Here is a 17,715-nt window from a genome sequence, read left to right as displayed (position 1 = left end):
TGTGTGTTTGTGTGAGTGTAGCAGTCTGGACAGGATCCAGCAGCTAAGAAGAGAGTACCAGCAGGCGAGGAGAGAAGGAATGGTCCCGCCTTATGAGGAACTGGACCAACGACGCAGAGGGCATGAAAACGACGCACACAGGGTAAGGAGCTGAAACACACACTGGTACACAAGTGTAAATATGGACACACAAAGAATCGTAAATGGACAGTGAAGTCCATTTAAATGTCGCTCAGGTTAATAGCCTCATATTCTCTAAATCTGAACTTTCTTTTCTCTCGCTACATGTATTAAACTTTTCATCAGTCTTTACATGAGATAGTGTGTGCTTGTGTCAGTACAGTGTGTATTTGTGTGATGTCTTACTACCTATCAGCCATCAGAGTGATCACTGCTGTTTTTGCGTCTATCGAATGATCAAAGGCCTTTTATCTGTTGGTCACATGCTGCTGTTTGACGTGACCTGTAGGCACTGAGCTGATAGACTGATATGATCCACTTCACACTCACTGAGACACAGTGGAGAGTAGCAGAGGTTTTGCTTGTCATCCTGCAGGTAATGTTTTTTCAATCCTAATCACATCCTCACAGATTCACTTCTGAGCTCAGAGAGCCTGAGTCATGATGTAGAAAAGATCCAAACACGTCTGTGATGCAGTATTAACCATACATTATCAATGTGCTAACAGGAAACCACCTCCCACACGGCTAGTGTTAGCTTCCTGAATAACACTATGAAAGAAAATGATAACAAAAAGAATTCCATTCACATGCAATAGCTGTAGTTTGCAAAACATGTGGGTCAAAAATTACAGACGGAGCTACAACAGTGTCCAACTCTGTTTGAATTTGTTTGAAGTTGCACAAAGAAGTGAGCAAGTTGAGGCTAATATAAACCACCACACAGTAAAAATAACAGTTACAAGTCAAAGTCCAGCATTTAAAAGAAAAAATAAATATTGTGGTTATGGCCTTGAATAATTCAATGTAAGAGCATGAAGGAGAGAAAACATACTTCTGGAAAATGTGGAAGTCAGCTGAGGAGCTGATCTTCTATGTGACCCGGGAAACGTTTGCCCTCACACAGCTCAAGGAATGTGGCCTCATGCATCCCAGACCACCTCTGAGTGTTTGAATCTCAAGATGCATTGAGGACGCGTTTCCATTCACATGCTTGCAGCTTGTGATTGGGTTAGGGTATGGCTTAGTGTTAGTGAAGCATCCCAGGCAACTTCCTAATGCTTTAGTAACAATCACATCTAAAATGCTTCCTCAATTTGTACCTGGGTGCTTTTGAATCTTTTACTTAGAGCTGTTCACTTGTGATCAGATCGCTCAGGATGGTTGTTAACACCTGAACCGGGTCAATATGTCCCTTCTTACCTGCTGCTGTTCATTGTTCTATTTCTTTATTTCCTTGCATGTTACTGGTTAAACTGATTGAGAAGAGCAGGTGTAAAGTGAAACCTGTGAAATGTTTGACACACTTGTGGTTTATTCATGATTCTAAGAGGATCTACTGCAATATTTCTACCACTTTTACAGAAAATCATTTATTTATACAACTCTTTAATTTGTCTCTCTGCATATGAACATGGGTAAGAGGACAATCTGAGACTGAGACTTGATGTCATGGAAAATCTCAATTATATTGTGGTTATTGTTAATGAACATTTAATTTCATGCAAGGAACTTGAAGCTTAATCACTCAGGGACACAGTAAAAGTACCACTGAGTACAGTCTGTTTTTTTCAGTAAACAGAAAATGCCTGATCTTTTTTTGTCTTACCTCCAAACCAACCTCACTGCAGTTACATCAGTTGCCTCCTGAATTTCACCTTGCTTCTTCTTGTCACACTGATATTCAGGCCTCCAGGGCTTTCTGAGAGAGAAAAATATTGAAAATCTTCCAGAGCAACTAAAATTAGTTCTTCACAGTGGAGCTAGAATTGATCTCCTGTGACAAGTGGACAGGTTTATTGAAGCATATCATGGTTTAACCACTGCAGCTTGATCAACACTTCACTTCAGCTCAGCTGGACAGAGACAGAGGCTTTACTTCCATGAACCTGGAGGCTGTCAATCATCATTATGCTAGAGCTAACAGAAGAATACAAAATAATTGAGTGCATTCATTTGTTGTTGATGAGCATTTCATAATTTAATCATGAATTTAATTACTGTTGTCACAGAATGTTCTGGTTTAACAGGTGGAGTCATTCCAGTCACTGCGGTCATTTAAACAGACTGTCCCTCCACTATTTGTTCTTCAGCATCACCACATATCAGAGTTTTCTGTCTGTTAAAGTAGCAACAAGAAAATCTTTAAAATTAGGTGGATTTTTTAAAAAGAGATAGGGATAGAATAGAAGGAGGTAGAAGTATTGAAAAATACTTTTTGGGTGATTTTAAAAGGGAATTAAATGAATTCATTAAGCAAATGACAGAACAGATATGGCCACTCTAAAAAGCTAGTGCTGTAGAATCTGTTTCAAGGTAGACACAGCATTTCCCATTCAAATAAAAATATAAATTGTAAGAGGCAGCAACAGGTGTAATATGATGCTTGTTGTTGAAGTTCAGTTTCCAAGATTTTATTTCCTGATCCACAATTTTCGACCAAACAGTCAGATTAGTTCATAATGAAAATCTTCAACATTGAATAATTGAATCATGTTCATCCAAAGTTATACTTGCTGCACTTTAATTCAAATGTAAGAGTCATTTGGTTTGCGACCAGCGAGAGGCAATCTCCTTCACCCCGCGATCGATAACCGCATGTTGCACCGTTCGCTGCCTCCAAATTAGAAAACTTTTCTGTTGTTTGTAAAGCGTCGGTGAATAAGGTTTGAAGTTGGAAATTAAACAAAGGAAGAGACAGATCAGTAGCAGTTGCTACGGGGTCTAATAAGCTTCTCTCATTAAGGATGATGCATTAATTAAGGCACAGGCGATTATTTACCTGACTGACTTTCTGTGCGAAGGGTAGGGGGAGAAGTAATGGTTATGGAGGTGAGCCGACAGCAAACTAATTCAACTTCACTTTTATGGTTTTGTTTGTTTCTCCTTAAGTCCTTTTTATTTTTGTGTAGGATTTGCTGAATTACTATGAAATGGAAACGCATTGGGAACTTAAGTGTAGAGAGATAAAGGTAGACAGAAAGGGAGAGAGTGAGTTCTTCATGCAGTGTTGCCTCAATGTAGAAAGCGTGTGTGTGTGTGTGTGTGTGTGTGTGTGTGTGTGTGTGTGTGTGTGTGTGTGTGTGTGTGTGTGTGTGTGTGTGTGTGTGTGTGTGTGTTTTCCCCTTTGGCTCCATTACCATCTCGTTGATTCATGGTTATGGGTTAGCTGTCTCCGCTAGCAAAATTATGTTTGCCTAAAAACAATTATCAAGCATCAAAAGCCACACCACAAGTTTGTTTCCAAGTGAGTGCATTGTGTGCTCACGGGTGTGTGTGTGTGTGTGTGTGTTTTGGAAGACAACAACAGACTTTCTCCCGAAGGAGAGGGGATCTAAATCAACATGGTGCCGTTGTTGTTGTCACATATACACACACACATACACGCACATACACACACACACACACAGTGCCACACAGAGGGTCTGGAAGCCAATTGCTATGGTGGGCGGTGCGACACAGCCTTTATTATAGGATTTAATTACAATAAAAAGCTTTCATCAAGTTTGTTCCTTCGTGTACTTTAGGCTGTAATATGTGTGTTCATTTACAGTTAGTCATTTAATTATTAATGGTATCTTACAGTGCGATGCAAAATATAATAGCATTGAAACCTCCGATTTTGAACACACTGCACAACAATGTTTTATTATTGTTTCATCTCGAGACCTAATGTTTATGTGGTGAGGGGTTTAGTGGTCCTATGCTCAGTTCTGCACCTGTTTTCTTCTTCTTCATGTTATCAAAGGGCTTCCCTGTAGCTTGTGAGTAGAGCCACCGTCTGACTGAGTAGCTGCTACAGTCACTGGAACAGTTGGGGGACGGAGTGCTTTGCTCAAGAGCATTGTAATGGTCCTTTTTTTCCTTACTAACAGTGCTTTAAACTGATTTTAGCTTTAAAATCAGGTTTGAAAAGACTGTGAAACTTCATGCTCGTGGGATTCGTAGGAAGGTTTTCTCAGTGCGTCCTCATCGTGCGTCACACAGTAGTTTCAGGGGAAAGAATGTAGGACATCTGAATAAGAAGAGCCACTTAGCTGCCTAAGTCACAGACTAAACCACCTCCACAAGTATTGTCAAACAAGAGCAAATGTGTCTGAAGTGTTTTATATTACTCCCAATCCATAGGTGATTCATCTCTTTATCAATCTCTCCGATTCACATCTTTGTCTTTCTGTCTTTGTCCTCTTTTGATTCAATGTTATTTAAAAATAGAAGTCCCTGTGCGTACATAATGAAAACAGCTTAGTGTTAGAGGTGTCAGCGGACCATGAAGCTAATATTTGTTCTTGTATTGGAGCCAACCTTAAGATCTATTCCACTATTCCAGTGAATATGGTTTTCATCAGGGGAAATGGCAGAAAGCTTAACTACTGTTGAATAATGTGTTCTAGACCCATTTACAAAATTCAGCAGCCGGCGATGGCACCTTTGTTGGCAAGATTAATAACCAGAGTTACGTTTGTGACCCTGTCACTTCCTCGGCAGTGTTTGAGGCAACACTGCATGAGGAAGACCCTGTCCTCCCAACACAGACTTTGTTGCTCTTTATGCTTTGTTCCCTCACTTCCTCCTTTGCTCTCAACATGACAGAACTACATTGATATACATTATACTACATCGTAGGAGGCGTCTTTTTTAGCCTTTTGATTGTTTTCACACCTCAAAGTCCAGATCAGGGTCTGAACCAAGGGTCATGTCTTTGTTACACTGTTTACTTTTGATCCAGTTCACATTGCATATTGCAATATAGGGAGTGCACATAAGACTGTTCTATGACAGAAGGACATCCTGTCATAATCATCTGTGTAGGCTCTTTGAACACTGGGTGTTGTGAGTGTTGATGGTGCCTCGTATCAACAGATTGGTGACAAATAAGGCTCAGTGGTCTGTCTTTGATCAAGGTGAACACGATGCCCTGTTCCCTGTTACAGGAGAAAAGGCTTTTGAGAATTCAAGCTAATTGATGCTTTGTGTATTGCTATGACAACCCTCGGTAGCGCCAGGACCGTATTGTGATCAAAACATCAGGGGACCATTTTCCTTTTGCTTTGACTCGATCAACAAAATATATAAAGTTCTCAATTTAATTACTGTAAAGTGCAGTTAAAATGTCCATAAAGGGTTCTAAAAAATAATAGATTTACGAAAATAACTTATTAGTGTTGGCAAAACCAAGACTTGAAGTAATTTGCAAGATGCCAATGACGTGAATTTAAATGACTCTCGATGACATAAGAAAGTGAAATGCTTTGTGTTTTATGTCATATGTGTAGCACAGCTGTGCAGATCTCACTTGTGCAACAAACAAGTCATTTGGATGCATCTGTTTCTCTGCATCTGCTCACACAGTTCAGCATCAGGTTGCTGACTTGTTTTGAAAGAATGAAAGGGGATGTAGATCCTGTCCAGGTTCCCAGTCTAACATAGTTCTAACAAACACAGACAGAAGAACACAATCACTCTCATATTCATACCCACAGAGAATTTCCATTTGATCTTATCTGAATATCTGCGGACGATGAGAAGAAAACCCACAGAGGAACAGGGAGAACATGCAAACCCCTCACAGAGAGATGATAAGTCTCAGAATTAAGGGTTTTGTGGGTTTAGGAAAAGATAAAACTTCCCTGTCTGATTCATTTCTCTGTATGGATGATATCACAATGCGTGTGTGCCAGTGTGTCCAGCCAGCTGTTTCCCTGCAGTTCTTTATTCTTTCCAGTCGACAAAATGTTATTTCCTTCTAATGAGGCTTTGAATTCAGGGGGAACAGAATCCAACTGGAGAAATCTGAATGTTTTCATCTATTAATTTGATATTCCATTTCTCATTCACACACGTAAACACTTGTACGCATTCACACGAGAGGTCTTTGCGGAGGAACACGTATTCCAATAAGTTAAGTCAAGTTGTGTAATGTGTTTTTATGTCCTCCTGAAAACCAAAATCCAAGTTCACTTTTAACTTTGGAGTGACCGTATCGTTTCTCTTTTACCCAGAACGATTCAGTGTTGATGAGACGGAGAAAAGTTTTGGCTCAGTCGAGTTTTCTGTCAACTTTTCCAGTGTTTGCATAGCATAGCAACACACAAGTGTGAATTTAACAAAATTGACTTTAATGGTTATCGTTTCTCATACAGAAGTCAACCCTTTCATGATAATGTTACATTCACCCTCCCTTGTTCTAAACATAGCACCTATTAAATAGTTTTCCTGGAATTGTAGTTGTGGCGGCAGCCCTTTTTCTGTGCTTTCCTGTGGAGATAATCATGTGCAGGCAACATTTGAAAGCAGACGACACTACTGTCTTCGAGAAACACACATGGAACAGATATAGCTTGGCTGTCATTGGTACTGAAAATTAAAATGGCTAAATGATCCTGGACATACAGTAACTCTGGCAGAATGTGTGCTGCTTCCAAATGTCGCCCATGCAGAGTTATAAGAGGATCTTTTATCACATCCTGTTGATTGAGACTGAATTCCCTGTTCTGTCATAGCTGCATCCGGATTCATTTTTGCAGAGTGTGTGCGTGACTCAGGAACTTCTTTTTGTCTTTCGTTCAAGGTCTCCGTCCCCTGAACTGGGTCCAGTATTCTCTCTGACCTTGTCACTGTTGCCATCCAGAGACAGGCACACCATTGTGTGACTCACAATAGAATTTGGGAAAAATCCCAGGGCACCATTCCCACAACCTTTCTTATTTTTTACGTGGTACAGTCTTCGTCAACTGTGTGTGCTCCCTGTACAGTGGAAAACATTATTTCCTCAACTTCCCTTTTACTGTCCATGACACCGTCGTTTAAAACCACCAGCACAGACACAAGCCTTAAATAGGTCAGAAATGATGGGACACTGACACAGACTATTGACTTGGGCAAAGACAGAAACCCTTTTCACCATAATAGCACGAATTAGTGCCACAAACTGTATGTATGTGGGCACATTAGTCATGAGTATCACCCACTGAGACCTATGACTAACACGCAACACAGTTTTGTTTTTCCTCCATCGTGTACAAAGCAGAATAAAACAGTGGCGAAGCAGAGACTGTCTCTCTCTTTGGAGCACGGGGTGAAGTGAGGTCTCTGATTCTTAAGGTGATGTATTCTTGTCCTCTCAGTGTTTCTCACACTTCTAGTTTGTTTTGCCAGATTGTAATTCTGGGTTTGAACTGAAGCCCTATTGTGATACATTGTTTTACAAGTCCTGTAAAACTTTACGTCTTCGGTCGGAGATGCTATTAGAACGTAGTGTTTCCTGAATAAGAGCATGGCCATTACAGGATGTAGTCTGATGTAAAGTTGGTTAGAGAAGTCATGCACACATATAAAGCTCAGTCAGCGCAGTGCAGGCCTAAGGATAGTGACATTATTTCCATTGATTTGGTTATACACTCAAACAAATTGGACTTTAATGAAAGGATGAGATTTAATTGCTGACTCTGAGCTTTAGGGGTGTGTTCACATCAATATTGAGTGAACAGTAGTATCGGATGAGCTGCTTTTCCAATAACAGTCCCCTTGTTTTTGAGCATTTCATTAAGAAAATCCTCTCAGAGACGGCAACCAGCACTTTTAACGTAAAAAAAAGGTGATGTGGCTCTTTTAATGGCCAAGTCAGTCATGTGGCCTCAGTCCAACTGGGTGTTTCCCTTAATCAAGACGAAACTGAAGGTAAGAATCCCAGAAACAAGCAAGAATGGAAAATGGCTGTGTCTCAATGTCTTTTGATGACTTCAGTACATTATTGATACAGACGATTTAAGTTAAGACTTTGGCTGATCTCCATCAAAAGAACAAAAGACCTAGTTTGATGATATTGTGAGGCAGTGTGGTATCATTGTTGTCTTCACCACCATTGAGTATTCATGTTACGCAGCAAATGGCAAGTGAGTGATTGTGACCCACTACAAGTGATCAGTACAAACAGTGGAAGGGAAAAACATTTAACTGTCTAGCAGAGTGTTTTTCCTTCATTATACGAAGTTAAAAGCGGATGTGACACAATTAAAAATCAACCAAAATGAAACTTATCTCATCTCTCTGGGTTTGAACATTGTTAGAAGCATTTTTGATATTGTGAGTACGCAAAGTCAACAGGATGGGTCTCGTCGTTTTTTATACATTTTAATGAAGAATTGTTACATATTATATCTTTTAGTTACACTGTGTACTTTAAATAGAAAGGGTTTAGATTTTTTTTTTTTTCAGTGTAAAAACCACATGCTTTAGTACGGAGCCAACAGAAAACACGTCTCTGTCCTGACACTGTCTGACTACACTGGTGGTTTTTGGTAATCCACATTATTCAACATTTGCAGGTGATAATTCCAATAAAAGGCTTTTATTGGAATTATCCTTGTTCCATCATATTTATTAAAAAAATATATTTTGTCCGTTGCATGTGGCTGTTCCTGGCAGACCTTTATATTTGCCATTTTATAGCCATTCATGCAGGGGCAGACAAAAACTCCCTGGCCCTCCTTTTCTCTTTCCACACACTCACACACACACTCAACCCTTTTCTTCGTGACCTCGAAAGTGTTCCTGTGATTTCAGCCATTATAAAACAGAAATAGGCGCACTACCTTGGGTGTTTTATAGGTGGACAGGCAGGGGATCGAACCTCCACCCTCCATTGGCAGAAAGGTACTGCAGTAAACCTTGTAGCTGAGTGCGGCTCTTTGTTAAAACAGACAGGGTTAAGAGAGTTGTTTGTGCTCTACTTAAAAACTGTTTTTCATCCAGCTCTCTCTCTCTCACTCTCTCTCTCTCTTCCCCTTTATTCTCTATTTTAATCTCGTTGTCCATCACATTTGCTCTGGTCCGTGTTCATTCAGCATTATCTCTCTTTCTCCATTAAGAGGTACATCATTATTTTCTCTATTAAATATGGCATTGGGGAATGAAATGCTGCTGTGTGATGGTTGAGATGATTCCACTAATGTTCACCAGTGTCCTCCCATCCTGAGCTCAAGCTCTCGAACAGAGGGGTTAAGGACAGGAAGACATACATGTAACCGCAGCATGTACAGTAGCATATTGTCAGAACAAGTGTAACTAGAAGAGCAGTGGTTGAAAAATAAAGAGAGAGAGAAGAGAAAACATGGGAGTGTTTTCTTTAGTACACCAACTGTATTGAGTAAGACCACATTTCCATTATTAATGGGAGCTCTGGGTGACCATAAATCCACCGGAATATGCTGGACCACATCCCCAGATCACCAAAGTATTTCAAATAGGACAGTCAGCACACACACACACACACACACACACACACACACACACACACACACACATACACATGATGAAGCCCAAAATAAAAAAAAAAAACAGAATAACAGTATACAAACATTTTCAGTACACAAACATACTTAAGCAACACACACAAGCATTTTTGCACAATCACCACACACACACTTACACTACCAAGTGCTGTTATACTAAACCACATCTTCTTTTATGGAAAGAAATTCAGTTAAAATCCATCGCTTAGATCATGTTCTTTTACTTTCCGTCTCTATTTGAATACAGACTATGTGTAGTGAACGTATATTTAACTGCACCTCAGTTTTTAAAAGAGAGACTTTTCAACTGCAAGGTCTTTCCCTGCGCTAAGCACTTCTGCAGAAAAGGCTCTTTATTTACTTCGCTGACAGATTCGACTAAGACTTGAATCACATTACAATTTCTACCCATTGCACAAATTGGATAAGGTTGAGTGTTTGGAACCTCTGGAGACTTTCCAAAATAAATGTATCATCCGACAAATCAGCATTATTCCAGAAACAGCAGGGACCTACGCTTCCGTGTTGGCTTCATTGAATACAGGGATGACTGATCGGATCAAGAAATGAATGCTAATGAAGAATACATGTTTCTGAGCAGTGATCTGAATGACTAAGATAAGCTGGTTTGCAATGGTTGTCTGACGCTGGAGTGACAAAGACAGGATCGCTCCGAGAAAAACATATGCAGGCAAACATATGATCATTCACACACACACACACACGCACACAAGTGCATGTGCACGCAACACACATCTGCACACAAATACATACTTTGAAGTCAAACAGTGGTGTTTCCTGTGCGATCATGGGATCGAGCCCAATGCTGTTGCTCACTCTGGCCTTATAAGGACAAGTGGAGCGTTGGAACGGTACAAATGTGCTGAATCTAATGGAACAGAAAGGAAACTGGGCTCACGCTGACGGTCCAGAACAACTGCGAGACGGAGACAAGCAGGGATCAAGACAGAGGAAATAAGCAGTGAGGGTGGGGGGGGGCAAGAGCTGAGCAATTACAGTAGGCAGCAGATATTCTCCTTGTGACAAGCTTTTCTTTTTCTTGTGCAGCAATGTGATGTATATTTTCCAATTTCTTCAATTGAAAAATTGAAAATGTTCTGTGTCGCATGTTAAGTCAGGGAGGTGTGTGTGTGTGTGTGTGTGTGTGTGTGTGTGTGTGTGTGTGTGTGTGTGTGTGTGTGTGTGTGTGTGTGTGTGTGTGTGTGTGTGTGTGTGTGTGTGTGTGCGTGTGTGTGTGGGGATGATGTATTTCAGTACTCCCAGCAGCAGGTCAGGAGGTTATAATCCCCAAGTCAGACAAGATGGGATCAGTGCCGACTCAGTGGCCCAGACACATAGCTGTGTCTGCTGCTACCAGCATAGACAGCTATGATATACATCCTCTCCCTGTCTCAGTCAATAATGAAGATACTCTCATGCCCAGACATTTATTGTTCCTCCGTCTTTCCTACGCTCTCTTTCTGCCTCTTCCAAGTCCCAGTGGACCCTGTGCCATTGCACTAAACTCCCCATCACACCATCACACACACACACACACACGCGTAGTCATGAGGTAATCTTCTGCAAGGTTCAGTGGTTATAACTGACTGGAGCACTTAAAGACTGACTCATTGTCAGAGATTTGGAGCCATTAACAGTTAAATCGTTCACACTGACTGACCAAGGCATTCATGTATGTGCCGGAGAGCGGTGCGGCGTAATGGTACATATATTCACAAAGAAAATTGAAAGAAACCTTTAAAGTGATTCCAGCTTGAAGAACGCCACGCTCTGTGTGTGCGTGTGTGTGTTTGTGTGTATGTGTGAGGAGTTCAACACACCCCAATAAGAAAGCCCCTGCACAACATCAAGCCAAACACGTAACCTTTTTGAGTCAAACTGGTAAAACCCAAGTCACACAGGCTCCATTTGATTTGGCCGGAGAACAGAAGAGGCAAACAGGGTGTTGATAGAGATTCCCTTACACACACAGCAAGTCAAACTGCCTAAAACAACAGAAAAGTGACCACCGGTGACTACACCTATGTCACATGCTTTCACCACATTGCAACAGTAAGACTCACCAGGCTGTCAGACCTTCAGTGGACTGAGCTTTGCCAACATCAACAGTCTACATATTGCTTCTTTTAAAAAAAAAAAAAAATCATAGATGTTGAACTGCATCATTTCTTATTTTTATTTACATTGGAGCCACATCTTGTCAGTGAGGTGGTGTTTACGACCATTGAACCGATTGAGGAAGAAGAAGGATGAGTTTTGTGGGCCCCTCCGTCCCCCGAGAGACATGACATGCCACAAATCACACTTGATGTGATCTGCGTTGCCTCGACGTGTATTTATTTTTCTAGCTTTCATTGAATACAGGGATTCTAGAGGTGTGCATCAATCTATGGTGTAGGTATCTATGCCAAACCTGCACAGTTGATTCAAAGCAGAAGTGTAAATTGGCCACAGCCATGTGCAACATTTGTGTAATGACCCACGTCAGCCATGTCTAATGGGACATCATGCGTAAACTCACACATCGTCTTTGCCCTTCTTCTCACTGACAGGTCCAATGAGGAGTCGACATATAGACGAGTATAGACGTGTACATGGATGTTCAACGGCATTGCTACATGCATTTATGTGAAATGTGGGAATGGAATTTTGGCCCGTGAATGTCCACTCACTTCCGCAGTGACTGTGATATATCAAACAGAAGCAGGTAGAGAGGTGCAGCTTGTAAATCAGATGAAAAGAACGTGAATGTATATTGCTGCTCTCATGCATAGACAGTTTTTTTGGGGGGGGTTTGCATCTGTCCTCTGGTCCTCGGATCTCAAGTTGAATGTAAATGAAACGTTATACTAAAATCGCATCATATTTCATATTGCAAAAGTGTTTTTTCTCCAGATTCGAAGTTCAGCAGTGCTTTCCTTTGACAAAACAATACAGTGGCAAACCCTTAAATCCTATATCCACTGTCACTAAAATATATGTGTGACCTCTTGCTGGAATATACATCTTTAGAATACACACAGTCACTTGACAGAGAAGAGGGGGATAGTGAGAAGGCTGAGATAGGATTTAACTCGAGGAAGTGGAGGGGTAGAATTGATGAGAGTAAAAAAAGGTCAAAGATGGACAGACTAGTTAAAAAGCGGTAAAAAAAAAGAGGCAATGAGGTTGATAAGATCAAGACAGAAATGTAGACGGGTAGCGGAGGGGGTGAAATGGAAAGCATGAGTGAGGGAGATGGATGGAGGGAGAGAGAGGGGGGGACGACTGAAAAGCGGCGAGTTATGCGTTGGGTCATTATGGAGGAATGTTAATATGATTAGTGAATGACTCTGACCTCGCTGTCTGGGACTGGTGCCTGGCTGGTCTGATGACCGCTGAACGTCTGTTAGAGGACACACACACACACACACGCACACACACACACACACACACACACACACACACACACACACACACACACACACACACACACAAAATAATATAAGAGGATGAAAACATACATCACACACACACACACACACACACAAACACTCCCTCACTAGCATGTTTGATTTGTGCCTTCTTCCAGCCAGTAGGGCAGAATGAGTCAACATGTCATGACTTATTATCTGTTTTTTGACGTGCATGTTTCCCTACAGTCTGCCCTCGTAAAGTTTGGGTTAAGATACAGAGCGGCTCATTGATCTGTGGTTGTGAGGTCCCGACATGAATACCTCTGTAATTTGTTTGTCTGAGTCCCAGGGTTCAAGATGCAAATCATCTCATAGGTCCTGACAAGAAAAGCAGAGGAAGACTTAATTCCATGATTTAATTCTCTGCATATCAGCCAGTAACCTCGCCTGAAATTTACTGTGCTCGACAAGCTGTGGAAAGCACCACAAGAAATAGTCTTCGCTTGTTTTCATTGTCTTTGAAAAACAAGTAACCTCAACAACAGCCAAGTTCCCATGATTCTGTAATTGCATTACATGTCATTTAGCTGAGGCTTTTGTCCAAAGCGACTTCCAATTAGTGCATTCAACATCCATGAGAGGCCATTCAGGGTTCAGCATCTTGCCCAGGGACACTTATTAGGCATGGGCTGGGATTCGAACTACCGACCTTCTGGTAGCAGGACGACCGCTGTACCCCTCAGCCCCCCCTCTAATTGTGTAACAACTGATTGGTAAAAAACTAAGTAGTCTGTATGTTAATGTAATCCCTTTTCATCTGACATGACTGTATAATAATAATAATGACGATAATGATTAAAAAAGTTAAAGCAGCGTCAAGATTACAATAAAAAACAACATATGTTTAAATTAATTTTGAAGGAAGACCATGAAAGTAAGTTTTTTAGCAGTTTTTTTAATGTCTCAGCAGAGGACGCACTTCTAAAATATACTGAAAGTTTGTTTAAAATCTTTGGTGCATATTTACAGAAAGCTGCTTCACAGTATTTTAATTTTTTTAATGAAATGAGCATCAGAATTACATTCTTGTTATGGAATGTGATAGAAGAGCACATGTGGCCTCGGTGCAGATCTGACCGCACAGTGAGCATCAGTTACATGTTGGTGAAGTGAAGCTCTGTGAGAGAATCAGTGCGTCTGCTAATGTCTGAGGGTCAAAACGTTCAGGCTGTCATTGACTGAAGAATCTATATTAAATATAATTTCATTTGACTTCATGTGTTATTACTTTGATGCCTGAAAAATATTTTTTAAAAAAGGTGTTCGATTTCAAATACTTAGGATTAAATGCCAGGCTTTGTGTGTGTCTTCGACCCGGTCATGTGCAGAATACAGTTTTCAACACACATATACACACACGCAGACACAGTGGCAGGTGTTTATGGAGATCCAAGCCTTGTGTGTGTGTTTTTATTTGGCTTTTGGGCATATTCAGCAAAGTGCCATATCAATATCACATGCAGAAATAGAAATGATCCTTTAATCTAGCGTGAAAGCCTCTCTTGTTGCGGCGCTGTTGGCAGAAACGGTTGGAATAATACAGTTTACTGTGGAGAGGTCACATTCTTGGAAAACCCATCTGCAGTTGTGGCCACGGTTGTATTGAGCTCAGACCCATGAGCGACACCTGAAATCACTGTGCGTGTGTGTGTGTGTTTGTGTATTTTCCTTTCAGGTAGAGCTCATGGGCTCTCATGTCCTTATGTCTTATCAATTCTCAATTTCTATTTAGCTCTCATGACTTCTGTTCAGACCTGGAGGAAGACGGGCAAACATGCAGACAAACACACAAAGCCTTCTGCAGGTATGTGTGTAAAGAGTGATGAGTTTTGGTCCAATGGAGAGTGTTATCACCTCTGGCCACTGCACTGTGGGCAGGACTGATAGCCAAGTGCCATGGACCTGTGTGTGTTTGTGTGTGTGTGTGTGTACATGTTTTTTTTTTAGATTGTTGGCTCAGCTGTGTTGTCGAGGACATACACACCTCTATGTGTCAAATATGAGTACCTGTGTGCATGCTGTACACACACTTTTGTCACTGTGTCAGCAAGCAAGGATAAAGTGTGTGTGTATGTGTGTGCGTGCGTGCGTGCAGTGTGTATTTGGAGATTGTCAGCGATTCCTAAAGCAGCGTGCAGCTCTTGAGCTTCTGAGAGAGAAATATCTGACGATGAAATATGGTGAGTCATCTGGTAGATAAGACAAACTGGGAGCTGGGAGGGAAAGAGCGGAGCAGCGACGGAGAGACACACGGTACAGTAAGAGTCGGTGAGTTTCAAAATAAGAGCCGGTTTGAGAAACTCAAGAGGTGTCAAACGAGAGTGAGTGAGTCGACCTGTGAAAAGATGGAGAGCTGGAATCCAGAGGAGAGGACGATTGTGATGCAGACAACCTCCTGCTGAATACTTTAAAGCTGGAGTATTGTTTATATATACATGTATCAGCTAGTTGAGGAGCTGCATTGGTTATGATGATATATCCTCTCAGGTGGATTTATGTTACTGGTTGAGGTCAGAGGCAGGATTTAATCTCAAGCCTGCATTTTTCAGAAATAAAGTCTTTCACTTTAGCAGCACTGCCCTCAGGGGAATAGGGCTTTTTTTTGGCAAGGATCTCATGATATACGATATATGATACAGGACAACAACCAAAAAATTACAATAATATTACTTCTCTTCTGTTTCCATTGGTGCACATTTACCACCAAATGACCCCCCCCTGCCCTGTATTGTGATAAGCAAACCCTGCACAGGCTCATGAGGTGTCCTTCAAATTGATAAATAGAATTAGGAGAGAGTGAGCAGTTTATTCCAGGTACAGGTCATGAGTCCTGATGTTGTTAGGTTTGATCAAATTTAGATTTTGGTTCTCATGACTGCTGCCCAGACTTTGAGAAAAGATGCCAACAGGCAAACACACGCAGGCAGATCTGAGGTATGTGTTTGTGTAGACTGGGTACGAGTACTTGGATGGCTTGTGTTTCTTTGACATGCCACCATGCATAGAAAATCAAATGAACATTTATGTACACAAACACACTACGTAAACAAGATTTGGAAATGTTTTTCTGTTTAATTTTGTTTAGATTTTGCAACTGTTGCATTTTTCTCTACGTACTTGTCTTCCCTTGTACTCGTGTCACCGCAGATGAACTTTGACGCCGGTGAAAATGAATTCGCCACTGAAAGAAAATGTCCAGTGAGAAAGTGCTATCTGTAAAAGAGACGAGTGCATGTCGGGGAAAGATTCAGCAAAGAGCCGCACAGAAATAGAGAGGAAACTCAAGTCACATGCTGAGATAGTGCGAGGCTGAGCTTATGTAACTGTGGCATTCCAATACAGCTGTCCAAAATGCTGACTGAAAGAAAGTCAGTTTCACTTAATGTTTTCTGTGATAAAGAATAGACATGCTGCTAAAATGCTGGGAGAATTTTCACTGCAAATCAGTGTAACTAGTGAGGCAGGGAGAGAGCTTTTCAAGTTCCACTGCGCTCTGCGTTTTTGTGGCGCTTCCTCCACACGGCTCAACTGATTTTTTTCTGATTTTTTTTTTCAGCCCAGTAATATTTATGCCTTTCCATTTAATACTCAAATTTCCACAGTTTGCCAACTTTAGTTGAAAGAGCTTTTGATCAAATTAGGCTTAATGGACGAGAAGTCACTGGCCCGCCCTGGTGATTTTTATTAGTTTTAAAGCAAAAGCAGAGATAGACGGGGAAGTGATTAAGAAAAGAAAGTAAATTGAGTTAGAGCTGTGTAATGCAGCCATATTAAAAATCAGACACAGACGGCCGCACATTGGAACCGAGTTTATGGGTCGACAAAAAGTGAAATCATCGTTAAGTTGCATATTATCCCCATTTAACATGTATAGAGTTTTGAAGGGAACGTCCACCATTACAGTATAAAGCAAAGGATTCCTCCATGTTAAAATCTGGCAGGTTAACACTTTGGTTTCCTTTCTTTTCCTCTACTAGCAACAGAAGTCTCCCGTTGGTAAATGGAGCGATTTGGTTCCAACTGCTAACTCAAAACTAGCCAACCTCTTCAGTGAAGATGTCTCAATGTGTTTGGGCATTCAGGCCAAGTCCCTCCCTCACACACACACACACACACACACACACACACCTCATCCTCTTTCGCTCTCCCTCTTCTCTCCTTCTCTGTCCTCCCATCTGTGAGTTCAGATGAACAGAAGTCTCCCGGGGCGTTTCATTGGCCGAGCTCCACACTAAGAGGCAAGCTAATTGGCCAGCTGGGGCCCAGCCGGTTGTTGGAGGCAGGGCATTGGCCGAGAGAAGGGTCAAGTGACATGTCATTGGTCAGATTGGCTGGTAACCTGGCAACACTTCAGGCCATCCCTCTTGAGAAAAGCCTGGTGAGAAAAAAAAAACTGTGATGAGGCTGGTGATGATAATTTGGCAAAAAAGCTTTTCTGAAAAATTGTCAGTTAATTTGCAGCTTCTCAGAGATGTAAAAGTGCGTAATTGTGGGAGTTGCAAGTCCTTGCAGTCCTTGTGTGAATTTGCAAATCACCCACAATCATTAAGTCCTAAAATGTTGAGGGCCTTCCTAATCCTTCCTAATTTCTGTCATTACGTACGGAACGGAGGAAAATGTACAGTGACTGCTTGTGACAGTTGTGCAATTTCTCCAATCACCGAAAAGGTCCCACATAAGCATCAGAATTACATTCTTGTCATCAAATTCAAACTATTGATGACATTTTGTTTTGTTCAGTTGCGGTTCTCATGTTGACTCATTCT

General features: G+C 41.3%; 1 protein-coding gene across 4 annotated transcripts in view; it reads left to right on the top strand.

Moving 5' to 3' along the window:
- pard3bb (par-3 family cell polarity regulator beta b) overlaps positions 1-17,715 on the top strand; it is a 198,518-nt gene that overhangs the window by 148,099 nt on the left and 32,704 nt on the right. For all 4 annotated transcript variants that reach the window (XM_035174412.2, XM_035174410.2, XM_035174411.2 and 1 more), the window contains exon 23: positions 22-142. In XM_035174412.2, coding sequence (XP_035030303.2) covers positions 22-142 — 121 coding nt within the window. The remainder of the gene's footprint in view (positions 1-21; positions 143-17,715) is intronic.

The sequence above is a fragment of the Hippoglossus stenolepis genome, chromosome 13 (assembly GCF_022539355.2).
Source record: "Hippoglossus stenolepis isolate QCI-W04-F060 chromosome 13, HSTE1.2, whole genome shotgun sequence".
NCBI lineage: Eukaryota > Metazoa > Chordata > Actinopteri > Pleuronectiformes > Pleuronectidae > Hippoglossus > Hippoglossus stenolepis.
This window is presented reverse-complemented; position numbering and strand designations above follow the sequence as displayed.